General features: G+C 39.1%; 3 protein-coding genes across 3 annotated transcripts; all 3 read right to left on the bottom strand.

Annotated features, from left to right (window-relative positions):
- Nucleotides 1-704: 704 nt before the first annotated feature.
- LOC110057078 (uncharacterized) lies at nt 705-5293 on the bottom strand. The gene has a single exon (XM_020763665.2). It carries the CDS (start codon nt 4755-4757, stop codon nt 2055-2057), a length of 2703 nt encoding a protein of 900 aa, XP_020619324.2. The 5' UTR covers nt 4758-5293; the 3' UTR covers nt 705-2054.
- A 153-nt stretch (nt 5294-5446) lies between these two features.
- On the bottom strand, nt 5447-19418 carry LOC110057093 (elongator complex protein 3). The gene is made up of 22 exons (XM_020763667.2): nt 19283-19418; nt 15447-15552; nt 14947-15037; nt 14808-14855; nt 14107-14177; nt 13553-13616; nt 12639-12707; nt 12083-12112; nt 11635-11759; nt 11038-11118; nt 10804-10884; nt 10289-10349; nt 9742-9807; nt 9557-9629; nt 9096-9216; nt 8407-8497; nt 8081-8146; nt 7501-7576; nt 7053-7149; nt 6718-6772; nt 6562-6643; nt 5447-6212 (listed from the first exon to the last, which is right to left on the bottom strand). The coding sequence occupies exons 1-22, from the start codon at nt 19302-19304 to the stop codon at nt 6133-6135; spliced, it is 1656 nt and encodes a 551-aa protein (XP_020619326.2). The 5' UTR covers nt 19305-19418; the 3' UTR covers nt 5447-6132.
- Nucleotides 19419-20159: 741 nt separating this feature from the next.
- On the bottom strand, nt 20160-21729 carry LOC110057107 (uncharacterized). The gene has a single exon (XM_020763675.2). It carries the CDS (start codon nt 21460-21462, stop codon nt 20767-20769), a length of 696 nt encoding a protein of 231 aa, XP_020619334.2. The 5' UTR covers nt 21463-21729; the 3' UTR covers nt 20160-20766.
- Between the last annotated feature and the right edge of the window lie 1472 nt (nt 21730-23201).

Genomic DNA, 23201 nt, shown 5'->3' with positions numbered 1-23201 from the left:
GTATGGTAGGATTAACAAGGATTACGTATGACAGAAAAATCGACCTTTCACTTGCTTCTAAGATACGCGACCGTGCCTTGGTCAGACATATCGATTTTGTCAAAGCTTGGCGCAAACATAACAAGTTATGTTCCGATCTATTCTTACTAAAAGAACTATTGTAGCTAAGTAACCAACCATGCAATGTTTTTAGCTATTTCCTTAATGGTGAACAATCTGTTGCCTTTTTAGCATTTCAACTTGTTCTGGCATTCATTTCTATCAGGTTATCGGGCATATAGTCTGGTAAACAAACAACATTTCCTCTGCTCCTCTGTCTGTTCTTAACTAATGTGACTCAAGTTTGCAACAAAAATCTCTTCACTTCACCCCTGACGGAACGAGGGGGAGGTAATACTATAAAGGTTCTTCTTTTGTAACACGGCAACAGACATATTGTCATACTTTTTGTCCAGGGCCTTCTGGTCAGGAACTGACCGTATTTTGCGGGAAGGCTCTGGGGACAAGTAGAGAGACAGCCACTTTTCCCTCACGCTCCTGTCCATGCTTTTCGTCGTTTTGGCCACTCCTGAATGTCTAATGTCTGATATTGTAACGAACTAGAAGCTGATCCCTTTTTGAACGAAAAGAACTAACATTGTGGACGCAGTGAACTCACAATGAACCGTTGTCGTGCTCAAGAAGTCAAATTGCGGAGACAGACGGAAGGAAGTTACTTTTTTCTTTATTTCCAATAGGAAGAAAACTAAAACAAGAAATAATATGTACAAAACAGTGCTGCAGCTGAGAGGCAGTTTAGTATTGATATAGAAGCGCTTTAAATTGCCGCTAAGTATTCAACAAGTTGATTTGACCACTTCCATGAACAAAACATAACTAGCAAAGGTTAAATACAACATGCCAGTGGCATAACATGGGCACCTGACCGTATCAGCCGTAAGATGCCACCTCGTAACATTAAAACATTCACTTTAAAGCTGTTGGTGTAAACCATTTAAATTTGTAACTAAGTGCCACGATTATTGCACTTTCGTTTCCAGTCCGTTTTACAACTGAACGTGCAACCGCTGGATAAGGGTAACGCGAGTTTTGACGACGAAAATTTAAGGTGGGACAATTTCTGGTTGATGAATTTTACATGCAAAAAGCAAATAAATTCGTTATACAGGAGAAAAAGAGAATAAATGAGAATAATACGTCGAAAGGAGTAATCATTTCATGGAGGCCAAGAATTCTCTGATGCAGTCAGTTCAAGTAACTCAGAACATAATAGAAAATAGGGAAGATTTTCCGTGTTTCTGTCAAGTTGTAGAAACACGAGAGGAAGTTCAGGAGAACGAGAAATACTGTGGGAACACGAGTCGAAAGACGAGTGTTTTCGCGGCCTTTCCTATAACTCGATAGAAACACATAGAAAATATTTTTTATCTTTTTTTTAGAAACAAGCACAAAGAAAATAACGAACAACGGGACTATGACAACTTTCTATCGAGTTTTAGTGTAAGTCCACTAGCGTTCTACCACGAATGGTGTTCTCTGATTGGCGTTCTCTGATTAATGAGTAGCGTGGCAGTGTGCGCTTAGTAGCAAACTGGCGGTCGCTTCTTGGCGTTTTCGAGATTTAGAGAAAGTTTTGAACGACTAGAAGATTTACACTAAAACAATCAGATTATTTACACTCGCTTTCTACGCGTGATAGTTGACGAGGGCGCAATAGAAATCTCGAACTCATAATCTAACACCCTATTCCCTGGATGAGACGCGCGCGCACTGAATCATGGTAATTGTATGCAATGTCTCGAAGATGTCGCCCGAATGATGAATACAACTACCATGATTCCCTGCGCGCAAGTCTCATAGGGGGAATGGCCTGTTGTTAAATAGAAACACGATTTTTCACCAATCAGTGTGGTATTTTCTTTGGACTAAGTATAGCTCAACAGGAAGTTGGCAAATTGTTCAAGTACGCTCAGGGCTGACAATTGTCAACATTTGTCAGTTTAGCACATCCTTATTTGTGTGGGTTCATATCGTACGTCACCGAGCTCTATTACTTAGAATCCTTCCGTAAAGATCTCCGAACGCTTATCGACATCCTTGGTTACACAAGTCGGATTGGCTGGATAGTTGTCTTCATCAATATAGTACATCTCCTTCTTAGGCTTATGGTACCACTTAGAAAACGATGATGAGATGGACTTGCGCATGACCTTAATTGTGTTCCACTGGGCATTAAAGATCACTTGGCCATGATCAATACACGAGTCCGCGAACAGTGCAATGTTTGATGAACCCTTTATTACACCCTTCATGGCTTTTAAGGTGGTTTTTCGGAATTTCTTGATCTGCTTCAATTCTTTCTTTGTACACGAATACGGATGACGAGCGCAAGGAATTTCCCAGATATTTCCAAGCTGCCAGGAGTCGTACAAAGGGTTCACGACAAACAAACTGCTCTTGACAAAGCGTAAAAAGTATTGCGGAAAGATGCATTTCCAAAGCTTTTTGCCGGACGTGTTTTTGACGCAGTGTTGCGGAACTCCATCCGTGCAGTCATGCAGCTTGAACACACTTTGCATTATCTTCCTGAATTTTCGTTGTCCTTTTTGTTTGCGTGAAGCTGTATCAAGGAAAAATCCTGAATCAGCCAAGGCGCGGAAGTGTACTTGTTTGGGAAGTTTAGAACGGACAAAGTCGGCATGAAGCATGACAGCAAGTCCTCCAGCTGACGTACCAGAGAAAATAACATGGCTGGCTTCCTTAAGATTCGTGTCAGACAACAATTCGGATATGGTGGAATCTAGAATTCTTAACCCGCGGAAATAAAGCAACGAGCCTTCAACTTGGACTGGGTCCGATCTGTTGCCTGCAAATGACGAGCCATCGCAGTAGGGCAGGTAAGCTACATTCCAGTCGTAGAATTCAGGATTCTCTTTTTTGTTGTTTGATAAAATTCCGCCAGGATTTCCCAGGGGCTTAAAAAAGAGTGACGAGCCCAAATGCATGCGACTTCTACCTAAACACGCCTCCTCGCTCTCGCACCAAGCTCCACCTTGTAAGTAAATGATCCAATTCTTGTTTCCTTTCCCGGAACCTTGTCTTAAATAGTATCCAGGAGTGGAGCCATCGAGGCAAACGGCGCCTGCTGTGTCAGCGTTTTTCACGGCATGGTACTCATAACCATTGGAAGATTGCTGGTAAAACTGCATAAGGGAATTCTCTTCTGGGTAGGGCTGCGGCTGTGCTGCCACGGCGGGGCCCGAAGAAGGTGCCGGGTAATAGATAGACGGGTATTGTACGGAGGAGTACTGGGCACTGGAGTTTGGCTGGTGGAGATGATTTCCCGCTGGAATCTGGTTTTCACCAGTATCGTCCTTGTGTGTCTCAATTTCATGGTGCTGCTGCTGCTGCTGCTGCTGATGATGATGATGACGGTGGCGGTGGTGTTGGTGGCGGTAGTGGCGATGATGATGCCTGTGATGATGATGACCATAGAGATGGTAACTTTTGTTCTGCGGTTGTTGTGTAGGCTTTACTTCTTGAGCCTCCAGCGTCACATTGCCGAGACTTCCATTGAAGATTCCATTCTGGGCGTGATGACTGAGTGCTCGTGTTGACTCTGCTTCTTTGGCTGTGTTATTTTCCTGATGATGATACTGTTGTTTGTGATAATCTCGATGTTTTTCAGAGTGGTGCAGTACATGCTCCTCGCTTTTGTATCCTCTAAAAATATCACTGTCTAGCTTGGAGAGGATTTCCTTCATTTTGGAGGTACGAGTCTTCTTGTGAACAGATTTTCCTGAAGACACGCTCGTGCTGCTATCACCTGAAAACTCTCGAAACATCGAAGACAAATCTCCTCCGTCATGGTCCCGGTGGGCTATTGTACTCTTACTCCCCCCTGATTCCTCTTTGTTTCCTTCAGAGACCAACAGTTTAGCTTCCTCCTCATTAAGGGCGTCATCCAAGTCCCCGTCGTCATCATCATCATCTTCCAGGTCTAGACCCAAATCGCCATCATTCTTAAAATCTTTGAGGAGCTTATCATATTCATTCTCGCTGTTTCCCTTGGTGACCTTGCTTTTCCTGTAAATCTTGCTTCTTCTTTTTGGGCTTGTTACTTTTTTATCAACAGCAGGTGCTAAAGGTTTAACTCTTCTTTCATTTTCTGTCTTGTGGGTATCTCTATCGTTTGCATCCTCTTGTTCAACGTCAGTGCTACCACTGCTATCTTGTTCTTTCATTTCATGTTCTGAGCTTTCGGTTTCTTCTCCTGAAAATTCAGCATTTTTTTCTTCTTGTTGATCGTTCTCGCCAGACGTCTCTAGATCCTTGCTTGGAGTTTTGCCAGTGGGCCTTTCACTAATACTGTTTCCGTCCGTCTCGTGAACATTCACCATGTAACTGGATGGATAACTTCCACTACCAGACATGTATTCTGCTTCACTGGGTTCTCCACTTCCACTAAGATCGTTCTCCTCTTCAGCTGAAATAACACCATTGTTCAACTCTTCGTTTCCATCAGAATCAGATGTCAGCTGTTTAACTTCTCTTTCTTGTGTTGATTCGGCGATAAAACTCTTTGCGACCTTTCGTTCCGATCCAGTCTTGTACCATAAATACTCGCCTGGTTTGCCAGACTTTGAATCATCTTGTTGAGTGTTGTGTTCGGAATTCTGAATATGTCTTGGCGACACAATAACAATCAGAGCTAAAGTGTAAAACAAAGTTATATGCAACAAGGCTATGCGTCTCATATTTTTAAATGGAAGCGCAGCGTCGCGTCTGCGCCAGTACACCGAGACACACACAGTACAACTCCAATATGATTTCGCCTTCAGGGCAACTAACTTTGAACTTTCCTGAGGTAATTTGATGTCACGCAGGTCCGGGTACCTGCGTTCCCTCTTTAGCTCTTATCTTCTTTGTTTTAGGAACAATTCACTAAAATAAAGAACCATGCAGCGCGTCTAGACTAAACTGTTATACGTGCGAAACAAAACTACTACGACCAGAGCCCCGTCTTGAGTTACAGAGTGTTTATAAATAATTTTCGATCAACAGAGCGGGTGGTTAAGTTGAGTAAAACAACACAACACCTGTTGACTGCCAAGTGATCTGTGTACATAAGAAAAACGGTTTTTATGCTCTAGTAACTGTTGTGATTTCCAATCCGAAGATGCTCAAACAACAGTTGACCTGTGTACAACACTAAGTTTCCCTGTTCATAGTTAGCGTCTCCTCCTGATTGCGAGAGTTCTGTTTTTAAAATCAGTGTCAGATGTTTTGAAAGCAGGTCATTTGTTTGAAGAAACAACATATTAGCTATGTGGTAAATCGGGTGAGTGATTCTGGGTTATTGTTTGGAGATCTGTTTACTGCAAAATGAATTCTTCTTCACTCTCCCATCTTTCATCTGCTATTCAAACAAGAAATAACACAGGTCTCCATAGCGAACCAAGACAAACCTTGTTGTGCACCATTGTAAATAACTCTATTTAACAGAAAAATATCCACAAGTTTCCCTACACTTTTGGCGAGAATCAGAAATACCGCAACTAATTTTGTCTACAAACCGTTTCTGCGCCGGTGACTAACTGAGAAACCTATCAGCCTCCCGCCAAGAGAAAAGAAAGCTCTTAATTAGTCTGTAGAGTTTGTTCTGCACGCAGGGACGCGAATACAATCCATGTAATAATTCCGAAAGCAGACTCGTTTATCTGGATACTGTTCTTGAGAACGTTTCACACAGACTATCTGACACTATATGTCTACCATTGTTTCATTGTACAGTTTCTCATCCTATCCTGTGAGTAAAGTCACAATACTTTTCTTCCTTTGTAAGAACTGCCGAGTTTCTTGTAGACGCCCCATTGGTCAAGGGTGGTGACCAATCAAGTTCTTGTTAGCAAACAAGGATTGATTGAACTCGAGATTGTTCAGAATGTCAGCGGCAGCTGGAACTATTCCTCATGAACGCTTTGTCAGATTACACATCGTTATGATCAGCAGGTGATGTAACCAGGCCTTTAAGCAGGTGCTCATCAAAAGCTTATGCCGCAACTGAACTGGTCTGCGGTATTCACAACACAAGTCCGAGTTACAGGCATTACACGTTGAAGGATGTTTGGATCACAGAATTAAACTCTTCACCATATAAGGGCCTTCCAGTTCATAACCAATTTTACGATAATAATTCCTGGTTCCAACACCTGTGTGAGAGAGATTACAGTTTCTCTAGTTAGTCAAGCTCTTAATAGCCTATTTTTCTGTCCCTATGGTCGTCAAAATAATGAGTTCAATCGAATTTAACGCCTTAAGTCAGAATTAAAGCCTAGAGTTAGAGTTTGTGCAACCAAACCCTGTTTTCTGTCAAAACATCTTAACAAAATCTACCCTATTCCTTCACTAAAGAGATATTTTTTGTCCTTTCTGAGCCAAAAGTCTTAGCTGGGCGCGAAACTTCTTTTTCGCTCGAACATGACACTGTGTGCCCTTACTCCCTAAACAAAGCATTCCCTGGTGCGCTTCAAAACATTTTTCATGTAACAAAAGAAATACCTGAAATAACGGCGATTTTTATGGATCCATGTTCATCCCGCGCGATTCTCTCTGCTTCCTCCATTAACAGCATTCCAAAACCCTGAGAGTCGCAAAAAACACTGTTTAGTCACAAGCCTCAACCAACTGTTGTCAATCACGCACACCAGAACTTACTTGATGCTGGAATTTAAATGGATCGCGAGCACTGACAGGAACCACACTGCCGTAACTATGGCAACAAGGTCAAGGAATGGGCTAATAAGTTACTGTACGATCGCGCTATCTGATTGGTCAGAAAAAAAATCAACAAAGTTACAGTTCTAAATTTCTCGACCAATGAGAACGTAGACTTCTCTGCCTCTCAGACTCAGCTGGCTGTTGATTGGGCAAGAATGAATGAAAACCTAACATAACGACGTTTAAAAAATGACATTTATGACAACACTCATCTCCCATATAGTTGGAGCAAAGTATCGTACTAACTTAATGGTAGTAATGTCAAAGGATACACATGAAGTTCTCTGACAACTGAACAGCCTCCTTTAAGCTCAGGTCTGAAGGAAGCCTCTGAACACTTCCTTAATCTTAATAAACCCACGAGGATATTTACACAGAGTTAAGAAAAATGTTTGATTTTACTGTTAAATTATTGACGATTTCTCTCTTTTTTACATCCATACAGTAAGCAAGAGGGTAAAACTTAAAGTTCTACAGTAAACGTATTTTGAGCTTAAGAAGTTGGCGGAAGGGAAGACGACGTTTAAAGTTAGCGCCAGGGACACACCAGTGAACATCGCCACACCTTGGAAAAATGGTCAGTGAATAATAAACGGTCAAACGAGACAGTCGATGAATTTCATTAGTGCTTAATTAGAAATGGAAAGTTAAGCTCTAGTGCATTAACGCCAGTAAGATGGAGGAGTGATTGTTATATACAGCAGCGTGTGAAAAAGATATCTTGCTCGGGATCTTCATAAGACAGAAACGTCTCCCATCCACCATTTGCGACATAATCACGACGAATGAGCTCAATCTGAAGAAGAAAGGATGTCAATGTTTACTGTTAACTAATCGTCTATTTAAAGCATTTTATACATGATAAGCCACGATTTAAGCTGGAGACCCTGACAAGCCCTCGGCAATTCTGGCCCAAACAGTGGACTGACTGTACATGACTCAGTCAGGATTTAAAGCGGAAGCGTTAAAAACACAACACAAGGATCAAGAAGCTTCAGAAAAGGAAGATAGTTAAACTAAGTGTGTACAAATCTTATAAGATGATTTCTATGGGACTGAGAGAAAGAAAATTTAGGTAAAGGAAATTTAGATAAAATTGTTTTGAAAAATGCTCTAAAAAGCAAAGACACAAAATATCCTCATTTGTGAGATGTATTAATTCTCATACATAGTATTTCTCTGTGGAATCAATTTTCATTCACAATTCTCAACTTGTAGTTCCAAAGTAAGGCGTGATTTACCGGCGAGAAATGTAGGCGTGACACAAGCGTAGCCTAGGAATGGGAGAGTGTTTACTTGCCTCAAAAGGTCGAACTTTATGATGAATCTCCTGTATTCCAACCTCGCGTGTGCGAACATCACGGCACTAAGAAAATCAAATCAATCACCAACACCGCAAATCAAAATCGAAACTCTCCTTAAATTATGTATACAGAGCAAAGCAGAAAGGTAGTTAATACAATAATTTTATGAACTAGTTATCTGGCCTTGATGTACTACAAGATTCTCAGAGCTCAGATTAAACGAAACGTGTGGCAATCGGAAAGGAGAACTGAAAGTTTGTGGCGTTGGAAAGGAAGTATTTCCAAAATGAAAGCAAATATGCTACACAAGTCACTTTCTTACCTGTGTTCCTAGGTCTTTCATACGTGCTAGAGCAAGTTCTCTTAAGTTACCGTGTTCCACGCCAGAACTAACCAAGGGCATGGGGATATCCCTAACATAAACAAACTAGGTTCACATCACGTTTGCGCCAAAAGAATCATCCGCCTATCACAAAAGGTGAAAACCCCGAGGAGACTCGCCTACAAAAAGGACCGGGGGTCTCGTTATACCTTTCAGGGGTTAAAAAAGGGGTTTTGGTAACTCTTACAGTATTCAGCCTCAAAAGATCCATAGCAGGAGCTTTTACGGTACTTTTTAGGATATTGAGCTGAAAAAAAATTGAATCAGATAATGTGTTGTTTTGGAATTGGTATCTCTTAGGGGTGAAAAAAATTTCAAGCCACGCCCACAAAACAAGATGTTGGTACATCTTAGGGGTTCTTTTAAAATTTTTCGACAAGCACCCGTCCTTCTTACAGGGGAGTCACCCCTGGGGTTAAAACTATTCGCGTAACTCGCAAGAAGTTGCAAACCTCGCGTGACATAATGAGCCCTGAAAGTGGTGTGACAGAGCAACAACCAAGAACTCGCAAATATTATTTTTAGTACAATATTTCTGTTGGTGATCGTGTTGTGGGGGAAAATGCTGCTGTTGGCCAAGATGTTGTGTCAAAAATTGCGGAAGACCAGATTTTTGTATTTAAACCTACCTTTGAACTCTGTAAACTCGTGTCCAGGGTGGCACTAATGCGAGAATCCTGGCGATCAAGTCCACCAGTGTGTTGGGAGGATAGCTCCTGTAGCGTCCAGTCTTCCACAGCTCATACAAACCTACCACACGTCATAAAACATTGCAACTGTAACCACTTAATATTAATTTCAATTTTTTAGAGAGTTTTCGAGCACAAAATGGGATGAAACTGACATCACTTCTAACTACTTGGTTAAAGCAGATTATATTAGTCTTCTTCCTGGTCTTCTTCCCAGCTGTCGTATGGGATTATCACACAACTCTCCCTTCCCAGGAGCAAGCATTGCATGACGGCCCTAAATGATGGCTGTGAAGGAGATTAGATCAACTTGGGAAAGACATTCATATAAAGCCAAATTCTCCCAGCAAGAATCATAGAAAATGTACAAAAACAGTAATGAGAATATGAATGTCACTTACCTGTACCACGGATCACTAAAGTTGGGTAAATTTTCAACCCGTCTGCACGAAATGCAGGATTTTCAAAGAATTCCTATAATGATAAAAAAAGGAAATAATTAAGTACCACAGTGAATGGTGCAGTGATGCTACAAACACACAAGGATGCAACTTAATATTAGAGGAATAAAATCCAATTTACTAACAATGAACTGTTCAATGTCTCTTTCTAATCCCACATTTGGCAAATCTGGCATCATGTGTGATACAACCTGTGTAACAGGTAAAACAAGTTCATAGATTAACAAACTGGAATAACAATGAGTTGAAACAGAAATAAAATCCAAGGGCAAGTTGCTATGGTTGTCAATGTTGCCAACTGAAATTAATTCAGAAAAAAAAGTTCTAACAAGTGACCACAAGTGCCAAGCATGGACAAGGTTGTAGAAGAGAATCAAAAATGTATCCTTATAGTTTATGAACTGATGGAATGAACACACGAAGTCTCCAATTAGCGGCTGCACCTAACAAAATGTTTGTTAACCAGTTACAGAGTTAAGCAATTTAATGCAAACCAGGCAATCAAGTTTGCCTTCCCATAATGCGATTTAACCATATAACAATTTTAGAGCATGAGCCCTTGATTTCTATGAGGTGATGGGTAATGGGGCAGAAGGCCCTTTTAATTTTTACAGCAATACTTGGCAGTCTCCTCTCAAAATCATGATCTCTAGCTTATTGAAAATGCTGGACCTTAAAGCCTGCATCTTTAGACATGTGGAATGACTCACTCACTGCTCTGACAGTGTGGCCTCTGGAAACAAAAACAGAAAAATTCTGAATTAAGATGTCCGATGTGTTAGAAAAGAGTTCAGGTTCATCAGAACACAAAGCAACCAAACATTACACACATGAAACAAACAACAGCATCCTCTTACCATCAACAACATACTGTAATATTCTGATAGTAGAATCTTATTAAGTCCACTACAGCTAGAAGTGGTGAGTATTCCTGGTCATCACACACAGTATTTCAAGACTATTGATCTTCTTCTGATGACTAATTACAAAACCTGTTTTGTGTTTCACATTATCATGATTAGAGAAATTCTTATGAATTTACATTTTTAAGATCAATTTTTCCTTCTTACAGTAAATAAAATCTAAGTACAGTGCTGATGTGGCGGCTACAGGAATGTTATGTTATTATTTCTGAAGAATAAAAGCTATCTGTCTGTGGTTGTGTGTTCCTAATGTGTACCACTCACCTGTTAGTATCTCTTGCTACATCCTCATACACACTTTGTACACCAATCTCCAGACGAGTGCAGCCATACATCAGCATGGAACTAGAAAGACAGAAGAACAAGTTTAAACTCAATACCACTGGTCAAGCCATATGACACCTCAAAAAGACTATTGATTTAAACAAAGCCCATTGTTCATTTTTGTGCATGTCATATTCAAGACTAAATACCAAACTTGATTCAAGTATAACAGACCTTAAATGTTTTTTCAAGCAGTAGTCCGGTCGAGTTTCAATAGTGATTCCTATGCACTTTGTCTTGCTTCTCTCTGAATATCTGCAACATAACAATAAAATTATCATCGTCATCATCATTATCATCATCATCATCAACAACAACAACTGACAAAATTCTCAATCTTTATCCAATTTGACTAATGTCAGTCCATATTTCAACACACCAGTTGTCTAGTTCTGTCAAAACTTAGCAGGTACAAGAGAATAATAATAATAATAATAATAATAATAATAATAATAATAATAATAATAATGATAATGACTTCAGGCATCCATAAGAAACATAGCCCAAGGGGTAACCTTTTGCTTATTGAGGACATCTAGATTTTCCTCAAAATTATATCAATGCAAAGTTAAGTGTGGTAATTGTCAAAGTAATAAAAGACTGATTGCAAAGGAAACACTGCAAAGTGATGTTGTCTTATTTATTTTTCCTTGTTTTTGTTTTAGAACTGTCTAGCGCAATAGTCCTGCAAGCTCAAGCCTTGTACTTTTTCCACCTCTCCACATTTTCTGTCCTGACAATCTCATGACAGAGAGTGAGTTAATGTCTTACTTGACAGCTTCAGTCACATTGTTACTTGTGTGACCTGAGAGTGCATCATGAAGATTCCTGATGAAGAAATCCCTGTAGCTTTCATCCAGACACATAAATGTGCCTCCCATTACAATGAACTCAACCTAAAAAGATTAAACAGTCACATGATTGGCAAATTGACATTATGAAGTGAAATATGTCTAGTATGACTGTATTATTATTTGGCTTGTGTTTGTAGCTGATCTAACACGTGCTCTGATTGGCTGACTGTTGTTACATTATTCTCCTGTAATGCCCATGGGTGGAAGACGGGCCTGCAAAGACAGAGCAAAAAGCCACATAATAAATGACTTATTAGCCTTGAATGTTCAGTCTTTACAGGAAAATCTTAAACCTCAACCTCGCTGTATTGACCTCACTATCATGACACTAGTCACAATTAGAAAATGAATTGCTTTCTCCTCACCTTATCCACATTGTGACCCAGTTGTTTAAGCTACAAAAATAATAGGAAAACCTTTAGTTATAGTTACTGATGAAGTACAGCTTAATCTTTTGAAGAACATCAAAACAAGGCTTGGAAATTATTACCTACTTCCATTGCTACAAACTTTCTCTAGACTAGACCTTACTAGTTATGCTTATTGTGGTACCAATATTTTACAATTAATGGAACATAACAACAGGCCAAAATTATCCACAATAACTAAGTTACATTCAACACCAAAAGAAATTTCATGCAAGTGTTGAAAAGTGCATAATTTGTGCAGTTACACAGGGTAGCTGGAGAAAAATCACCATCTACTTTGTAATCTCTGGCATTTACTCTACTGAGCCATTTGTCTGATTCTTTTAAATCAGACAATCAAAATATAATATGTAAGAAAACATAACAAAATCAGAGAGCAGTTGTCTGCTCATGATCCAATTAGTTGTAAACTACTGCATCTTAAAAACAATTAGGTTCATGCCACAAAGCAGTTGTAATTACATACATATAACTGATGTAAAGTTGTATTCACCTGATCAATTCTATGTCTTGTTTGCAAATAAGGATTGTACCTTGCTCGGATTGCTCTCATTGATGTGGGCTGAAACAGTTCAATCAAACAATATTGCTATAAGAGCAGTGTTACAAGTATGAAGAAAGACATTTTAAGATATTTCCAACATTTCTCTTTGAAAAAGCCTTTTTGCAATTTATTTCAGACTAATGATTTTAATTTTTAGGTTATTTTTTTTTAGATTTTCACTGATAATTATTGTAAAGCGCCTTTGAACATTGCGATACTGGCGCTATGGAAATCTTTTATTATTTATTATTTATTATTGTTATTGAAGAAAACCTCATATTAAAGGTACATGCACACTAAAGCAACAAATTACCTTCTCCTTGAGGATAATAAAATTTGTGCTAGATACCAAAACCAACAGCCATGTTAAGTATGGTAAAATCTATTATTACTCTCTAGCTTATAAATTATGCCAGGATGTGGATTATACATGTTACTTGTAATCTATCAAAGATAATAAGCTGTAAGCCTCACAATGTTTTTCAAAAAATTTCACTGATTCGAATAGAATTTTCAGCTTGAAAAAGGGTTCAGCTTTTGGCCAAGATCTTCCAAAACTTAAACCTTAAACCCTTTCTATCAAACTTTGTCTCAAAAAAATAGAGTACATCTTTAAATCCACAACTAACATCTTTTTAGATTCTCCAAATCAAAGTCAATTTTATTCAACTTACATAAATATGTTAAAGGAGTATTGAGATGATTTTTAAATCATTCAGAGAAATATATAATATTATAGCGTTTATGACAAAAATCACAATTAATTAGATATTATTTAGATATCATTTTGAGGATTTCTCAGGTTAGGTATCTAACATAACATCCTGACTGTTTAACCTTAGTACTGATATAAGGGATCTTACTTCATATCCAGTGTAGGACTGTGTAGAGTACTCAAAATCAGAGTCTGGGCCTCCTGGGCAATACCTAATAAACACAGAACATTTAGCCTTGTTGAACATCAATTGTTTTTCGTGTTAAAAAAATTCTAGATGGGATTTGAACCAACGACCCTCAGTGATCTAGCTGGACGCTCTAATCACTGAGCTAGTGGAGACTCTATGGTGAGCAAGGGTGAAATGTGGGCCTTTGACTGGAACTGCATTTCTACATTCAGTATGTGCTAAGTTAACATTTAGCTGCGTGACCGAGGGATACATGGTCTGGCTAGATCATGGAGGGTCATGGGTTCAAAACCCATCTGGAACTCGGAATTTTTTTTCCAAGTCAATGTGATTTCTACATTCAGTATCCCTTATAATACTCACTTAAAAAGTACTTTGATAAAATAAAAAATGATGTTTTTGACTTTGCTAAGACTGACAAAGAACCTCTGAAGTTCTCCTAACAACTTTGATCCTTTTCCATGTTGATTACAACTAAGATAGAAAGTATTATAAGAAGCCAAGAAACTTACACACAAATATTGCCAGTCATGTTAATATGTGGACATCTGTGAGGTTTACACATAACAGCAACAACAGCAATCTATGATAACAACAATATAAACCAGTCAGTTTTCACCAATATCAACAGAAGAAAATGATTCTTTAACAAACATGTTGTTGCCCAAGGAGAGCAGTTTGTTTACTATTAGCCAGAATAACATGGTGAAGTATAACTGACAGGGACTGCATCATAGTCATAAAAAACAGTCCAGCTCAGTAAGGGTCCTTGACATATTTGCGTATTTCATTTAAAAGTTATGATAATGTGAAAAGCGAACTAATTAACATGACACAAGTGGGGGACAAAGAAAAAATCTGAGTCCCTGACAGGAATCGAACCCATGACCTCCAGAACACTGGCAGGTGCTCTATCCACTGAGATACGAGAACTCATGGAGAGCAAGGTCGTTTAATCCTAGCAGTATGCAGGATGCCTGTCACATATGAACTCAGTCAAGTGACCTTGCTCTCCATGAGTTCTCATAGGTCAGTGGATAGAGTGCCCACCTGGTGTTCAGGTTTGATTCCTGTCAGGGACTCAGATTTTTTTCTTTGTCCCACGCTCATGTCATGTTGAGATAATATTATTGTTCCCAAGTAAAACCTGTTACCCCCAGTACCTCCAGCCTTATAATTTTACATATTCACATATAGACATTGAAATTCTTACTCCAGAAGCTGTTCTCACTGGCTTGGCTTTTAACTTTGGCAGTAATACCTGACAAGATAAAAAGGAGATACCGCATGATACAAAGAAATCTAATGTAACACAGCAAAGAGACAACTTTTCAGACAAATCAAGAACTAACCTTCTTATAAGCAGGAGGTACAGCAGCTATGATATCAACCAGTCTTGGTTGTGATGTCAGTCCATACTTACTGGCTGCTTGTCCTTTTATTCTTAATAGGTCAGAAGAGAAGCAAAATAAATACTGACTGCAGCATATCCCACCTGGCATAATCAAATCCTAGAGGGTTAGGGCAAGGGTGAGCAACCTAATCGATAAATGGAAACTATTTTGTATGTTTCAATATAGTTTTGGGTAAATGCGTGGATGTTTACTAACATCAAGATTCGAGTTCTCCATGATTCAAAAATTTTGAGACCAAAAGTAATATGGTGAGACTTCTGCAAAACTGAACATTGCTAATGTTGGTTTAGTTCTCATTCCACAAGTATGACAAGATTAAAAAAACTTATAAATATAACATAGCTTGCACTGATGCTCAATGTCACCCAACTTCAAGATGACACACATGCGTTCATGCACAAATTATGCACACACATGCAGATATGAATGATATTTACTTGTTGAGATTGAGATCACTTCCTTTCTCGTGTGCCGTAATCAGTTGACTCACTATGTCTGATACTGTCATCATCATCAGTTCAGCTCTTGAAGCACTGGGGTTCACTAAAAACAATCACGAGAAAGATAAGTTAGCCTGCATAGCAAGCATTTCCATGGAGTTCAGGAGCAAAGAATTACCACGCGAAAAATGGAGCAAGTAAAACCCCCTCCTTCTTTTTTAGGCTCTCGCCCCATTGTTTGCGTAGGCAAAACACTGAAAATCCAGTTCCTCTGTCTTTCTTTGCTCCCAACCCCACGGAAATGCTTGCTACTCAGGCTAAAGATAAGTAGGAAGGTAAGTGGCTCATTTTGCAAGTAACCAATCATGTTAAAACAGATGCATCAATGAGAGCTAATGCTGTGCTTATAACGAATGGAATATGCTAGGGTTTGACAAATAATAATTATTGTACGTGTATCAGAAGTTAACCATTAGACCATTCCATTCTATATAGTCCACTGCGGTGTTTGAACTTTGATATCCTTTTTTGTCTCATGCCCATGTGACCCTAGTCATGTGGACACAAGGTTGTTTTTTCTAAGAAGAGTGCTTACTATGCAATTTGACATTTATGTTTCAAGGGGAAATACAACTTGTACATAAACTTGTCAGGTGTAGCACACTCTGGAATAGAATAAATATGTTTAAGAAAATTTTGGCTACAACAACAGCATCATTGCCTGGCCACATAATGAACAGAATGCAAGAGAGCAGCATCGCCATCCCCAATGAACAAATGACTGGTAAAACCCAGGGGAAAGGCAACTTGAAACCTTTTGCTATTTCAGACAAAAATTTGTGATTTTCTATACCTTATTTCAAGCCTGAGCCAAAACTTAATACCCTATTTGTAACAACTTACTAACCTTGAACACTCAGTCTTCATGGGAAAAATTATCTCAAACGGAGACCTTGCCATATTGACCTCACTATTGCTTGGCCAATACTGCAAGGTCTTGGTTTGAGATTTTCCTGTAAAGATTGAGCGTTCAAGGTTAAGAAGTTATCTATTATATGGCCTTTTTGCTTTGTCTTTGCAGGCCTGAAGTTGGCCCTTGGGCATAATTTGCGTGAGAATAATGCCCTAGAATTAGCCTATCAGAGTGTGAGTTATGTCGGCTAGAAACACAAGCCCTACAATAAAGACCTGTATAACATAGATAAGACCCTGTGCGTGCACTGATTGGTCGAAAACCTGTGTTTTATCACAGTATAAAATATAAGAAAAGTGTGTTTTATTGTTTTCGCCACATTACCTCTAAATCATAAAGCAAACGAAGGAGCCTAAGCCATGTATTACTAACTACTTAATAACCGAGAGTGAGGTCGTTACGGGAAAATCTCAAACTGAGGCCTTGCCGTATTGACCGAGCGACAGCGAGGTCAATATGGTAGGCCGAGGTTTGAGATTTTCCCGTAACGACCGAACGGTCAAGGTTATTAAGTTGTTTATTATATGGCTCACGAATTAAAGAAAAAAAAATTATTCGAGCGGAAGTCGTCAATGTACATCCGGCGATGCGCGCGTTTACCGATTCATTCATTGTCTCAAACCCAGGGCAAAACTACACAGTCAGTGAACTTCACTACTGTAATTCTTTATGGGAAAAATGATTGTCACAGCCCTCAAAAAGGTATTTTAGTATCGTGGAGCCACAACTTGATGGGGGAGTTTTTCCAACTTTTGTGGCGAAACGTCAACGCATATAGAAAAGACAGAAAGTGCTTCAAAATGGTCCAAACCAACGGTCTTTCGGTGAAAGAAAATACTAATGCTTCAGAATGCACTGCTCAGAATAACTCAATCTTCGCATTCGCTTTCAACAACATATCTTGGCCTTCTTAATTCTGGGACTTATGAATGAACTTTTCAAGCCTTGTGAGCGTCTAAAACTTCCTGCAGGTATCAGAAACACTGCTACCGACAGAAACCGCCCGATTGTTTACACCTGATGATCCTGGAAGCTGATTTTCACTTGCTTGTGTTGAAGCGAGGGAATCTATTTGATGAGAACTGAAACGGAGTTCAATATTTCGGTAATTATTGTGACTAAGATGATAACTTATAAGTTTCTTCGTGGTTTTCTGCTCAGGATACGTGACACCTCTGCCGATGGTGTCTTTCACTTAGCGATTTTAGCTTTACTCGACACTCGGCAAACTTTGATTGTTTTTCACTAGTGCTCGCCAAGGTTACCGGTAAGTCAAAAACGACTTCTATGTAAATTTTATTAAGGAAAAATCCCTAAACTTTTAGCTACTCGGAATTAAATTTACTTCTCTTACTGTTTTTAATCGGCTTTCATCATTTCAATGCGCTTGAATTTTCCGAGCCAGGCTCTTCCTAATTTGCATAATCCGTAATCGGCCCGTGGGCATTACGGGAGAATAATGCCCTACAATTCAGTGACAATTAACCAATCAGAGTGCGCGTTATATCACCTACAAACACAAGCCATATAATAAACTGTGATGAAACACTCCGGACATTTGAGAACACTTGAGAAATGAAGAAAACACTTGCGGCTCGTGTTTTCTACATTTCCTTCGTGTTCTCAAATGCCCATCGTACTTTATAACAGTGTAATACACAGCTTAGGCTTCTTAATTTGTTAAATAAAATTAGTACACAGCTCTAAAATATGACCCCAGCTAACCAGCACATACACATAACTACATAACCCATATAAGGGAGTACCCCCTCCCCAGCCTGGGGATAAAACACTTCCTGAATTTAAGGACACCATAATTTGAACTAGTTCTATTGTCCCTGTGCTAGCATTTGAACAAAGTCCTTAGTTATTTTAAGCACTGGGGACAAATATCAAGTACAGTATTAAAGGTGACTTTCAGAGTGACCAAATATAAAATGGCATTGCATGATAGATGAATTATAAAGGCTAGTTTTCACTAGCGACGGAGTTGGAGTCGGAGTCGTAGTTGGAGTCATAAGAATGTTTATGACCTAGTAAAAATTGAAAATCAGAGTTGTAAGCAGAGTCCTAACCTCGACAGAATCGGAGTCAGAAGAATCGGAGCGTTTCCATTTCTTCTGATTCCGTTTACGACTCCGTCATTTATGATCCAGTGAAAACTACATTGTCGGAGTCGGAAGCAGAAACGTAAGAACTAACCAATCACAAGGCCCGAAAACAAACACTGTGATTGGTTTATTCTTCCGCTTCTGCTTCCGACTCCGACAATCTAATTTTCACTGAATCGTAAGCGACAGAGTCGTAGGCGGATGTGGCGTTCTGCTTCTGACTCCGTCAGTTTGATTTTCACTCTACGCTTCTGATTATAACTCTGACTACGACTCCATCACTAGTGAAAACCAGCCTTAAGTTGATTGCCATTACCCCAAAATAAGGACAATTAAAAGCTTACTGTCTATTTATTGAACAGGAATAGAGAAGGAAAACAAAAATCTCTCCGTACATGGAAGAAAAAAATGGAACGAGCTAACAATTGATATTAGAACTAAAGTACGTAGGCACTAATGAAGTGATACCGGAATTTATTGCAATTTCATTCTCTAGATTTTTAGTTCTCTACGTTTACAGCTTTATACGATCAATTATTGTATGTTTTTAGTTTTAATTTTTAGAACATACTAGGGCCGTTGATTACCTGTAAACTAGCTGATTAGCTAAGCGTAAACCCCACGTTAAATAAAGCATCGTTATCGTTATCGTACATGACATGTGACCAGAGCGCGAGGCAAATTGATCACTATTTGCATTCAATATGGTCACTAACAGCAAAACCACAAATCCACCAGCTTGTTCATACCTTTCTTTCGGTTCTTTCCCATCACTATTTTCACTATTTATAAAAGATTTCGTTTACAGTTTGTCCTCTTTTAAGTGTAGCCTGATGCAATCTGGATTTCTACGCCAGCGACTTTTGTTATTAATTACTTCGTGTACCAATCTCTATTGTGTCATTCAAAGTACCAGTCCTCGACCGAAAAATGTAACGCAACGAACGCTCAATAGAAATTTGTAAGGGAAATTCACTTTGGGCCTAAATACACTAAGATAAATCTATTTGAGTTCAAATAAACTTCACTCACCTCAACAGAGGGCTGTCTTTGTGTCTTTCATGCTATTTTCGGCTCAAACTCTTTATGTCAATTTTTGCCCCCAACCCCAACCCTTTACCGCGTACAACATAATCACAAGAAACAGAATTGCCGAATTGTGGAAAATGAATCTACTTTAGGTTCTAATAAGCTAATTTACAGAGTAAAGTTCATTGAAGTTTTGTGTAATTATTTGGTCCTTATTTATTTCGTGAATTTACATTACGTTCCACCTCAGAGTATGAGGTTAATAAAAATAAAAGCAAAATGGAATCTGGCTTTTTTGGAGTCAACGGATCTGCGCTCATAGATGGCAGAACAGGTGGCCTAGGCCGAGATTTCAGTTGAGGGTTATCAGTACCAGTTCAAACCAACATCTACATTGTTTCCACAGGAACAATCTTCGCAGATGTGATAAGTAAAGAATCGAACATGCGCGAAACTCAGAGAAGCTACAGAAGGTCAAGGTTGAGAGTGGTGTAATTCCCGAGATCTCGACAAGTGTTTGGGTCATTGGCTCGTTACAGTTGTGTTTAATTTGGAAAGTCATATACTCTCAGTTGAACATTCACGAGTGAGTGTCAGTTGATGTAATGAGACATTCTTTATTGTCATTCTGTGTCAAATATAATCGATAATAGATAATACACTTCAAAGAGAAGAACCAGTTTTAAATTACCTTCGAAAGAAATTTAATCTATTTCGGAAATGTCAGGAAATAAAGATTGTTTCGGACAAAATTTTCAGTTTAATAAACGCTATACATTTTTGGCTCGGTAAACTCCATGTTTTTGATCACCTGTTGTTTTGCCTCCAAGCAAATATGTTAAATATAAGATGACCAATCAAGCATAGGTAATTACCATAAAACTATCTACCTGTTCAAAACAATAACATTATGCTAAAATTATTTCATGCTCACAGCGACAAACATGCCACGATTTTATTTATCCAATTGTGTTCAACGGGAAAATAAAAAAATAAAAAGAAGAATTTAAAATCCTTCCTTTTCTGAAAGTAAATTTAGCCACTAGGAACACAGGCCAATTGGCGTGAAATATGAGTGATTTTTCAAATATACTTACGATATTGGCCCGGAAGTTGTAATTAAAGTAACATGTAAAACAACTGAAATTTTACTTTGCATTCTTTATAGGTTCATTATCATTTTCGATAACATTTGCGGTAAAGTTTATTCGTCTATTGTGTCTTCAACCAAAACGCCATAGTTTGCGGATTTGCCTCTAAAAACGACATGACTTGGAAAATTAATAATCCACTTTTCAAGCCTGCCCTTGGTAGACATTAACCCCCTTAATATTGCATGTTGAGCTCCAGTTGCCTTCCCACGGTTTCTTTCTTGTTCACCCACATCGTCATCTTCTTCAGATAAACTAGAATACGAAAAACTATTCGCTATAGTGTCTTTGCCGTCCCTGGGTTTTCCGTTCTTGAAGCCATGCTTTTTGATCCTCGTCGAAGGCGCGCTATTTGCGGAATTGTCCCACATATTTTGTACTACACGCGAAATAGCTTCAATCCACTTTTCACAACTTGATTTACAGTCTGTTTTCAAAAGATGTACACCTCTTTTTGCGCGAAGCTTAAATTTACAAGTTCCATCACGGCTTTGTTGTTTGCGATCAGATATCTGTTTTGACTGTCGGTCAGTTGCGCTAAATTGTGAAGATGACGCTTTTCTCCCCAAAACCTCACATGTCGTCCTCTCTGTCAGTGTAATGACTCCAGCAATTTTCCGCTCGTTCTCATTAATAAACACAAGACTGTCTTCTCGCAACTCCACCCAGTATTCTTTCCATGTGTTTTTCTTCATCTTCTTCCGTAGCATTTGTCCGTGAAACAAGTCCATAGCGTCTGCATTCACCATGCTGGTAATATCCTGATCCCGGCGTCAGTCTTCGTTCAAGTGTGAAGTTCCAAGGGAAGATATCAAGCAAATTCCTCGACCGGGTGAATTCGAAATCTCCAAGAAGACGAATTTCAGTAGTTTGTGATTGAATCTTGCTTTACTCAAGCGAGAGTTTGCTGGCAATGTAATTATTCATGTTTTGTGTTGCGTCAATATTGAGTCAGGTTACGAAACATGAGTACGGTAGCTTGCCCTCAGGGTGTCTTGAAATGGGCCTTGCTGATAAGAAATCTATCTCAAACCTCAATTGACCAATTAACGTTCAGTTTGGTGACCTCACCTAGATGCCCAAATAGCAACCACCACAGTTGGTTTCCTCTTTCAAAAAGCAAAAATTTCAGTTATTTAAATCATTCACTCTGGTTGCCATAAACAATTGATGGCATTGATGTCAATACAGAAGATCCTTGCATTGTTTAGTCTATTCAGTTATCACGGAACTCAGTCATTACAGCTTGGCAAGCATGACTAATGTTATTTCAATTTTGATAACATTTCTTCATACACAAACTTGGTGTTAATCGAGTTTACTCCTCCATGTAGTCTCCAAATTTACTCAGGCAGAGTTCACCACACAAAACGTTAGCACATGTATGCAGGTGAGCCCGAACGCTCTCCGAATTCTTCTGTTTCGCGCTTGCCGAAATTTTTTCCGTCCTCGCCCGGAGCCTGTTCGCAGGCTAGTATGAGGACCTCCCACTGTATTTCATCTCCCTGGCTTGGGCTGATTCCGCAAATATACCAATCAGTTCACAACCAACTAACCCGAATAGATCAATGGTTATTAATGTACGACTCAGCCGATCGCAGTAGCCAGAAATTCTCTCAGAATATCAGTGATGCTGATTCTCCGAGCTTAAAGCTTGCTAAAGTACATGACCGTGAGTCCTTGAGAATTTTTCAACATAAGGATTTGCGCCAAGTCCTGTTAAGAAGAACTTTTAAAATTATTCAATCAGATTAATTGTGATAAATATTTCAAAAACTAAGAACTCAGCCATTATGGACGTACTCGCCACAAACCAAATAAACGCTAAATCTCTATGGCATTACATTTAAAATCACCCCTGAAATCCCAGACGTTAATCCATTCGTCCGGGCTGTCAGTGTCTCAGTTATGAGGACAGCTATTTGAGAAAACGTTTCTTGTTTCGCTTGCCCTGCCGGCTTTTCTTCCTTCTGTGATTTCTTCTTTTTTCACTCAAACTAAGAGGGGACCCGGGCATCCCGGGCCCCTCCCCTATATCCGCCACTGAAAATAGCGAAGAAACGGACGATACCTTTCCGCCTTTTCTGTGTATAAGTGAACGTGAACGAAAAGGAACATTTCCGACAAGAAACGAGTGAAATCTAATCAGTCTTCACTTCTCTGTGTCTTTTTTTTTCATGGAAGTCAACAGGAGAAACACTGGAGAGAGAGCCGAAGAACTTTTAAATCACGGTAGATTAAGGTTGTCATCAATTTTCTGTATGAATTAGGGAAAGCAGTGAATAGATTTTTGTTATCATGAACAAAGGGACAGAAGAATCTGATGTAAACTGGGACTGAAAATACTAACTAGAAGGAAACTTGTATGTGGGGTAGCGGGGATAAACTTTTACTTGAATGCATTCAGTTCAAAAGGGTTAAACACTGCTTTTTAATTATCACGAACTTGATAGCAATGGCCTGCTTTTGTTACAATACAACCCTAGAG

This window comes from Orbicella faveolata, unplaced genomic scaffold (genome assembly GCF_042242905.1).
Source record: "Orbicella faveolata isolate gen_17 unplaced genomic scaffold, um_ofav_v1 contig_47, whole genome shotgun sequence".
Taxonomy (NCBI): Eukaryota; Metazoa; Cnidaria; class Anthozoa; order Scleractinia; family Merulinidae; genus Orbicella; species Orbicella faveolata.
Note: the sequence above shows the minus strand (reverse complement) of the source record. Positions and strands in the feature narration are given on the sequence as shown.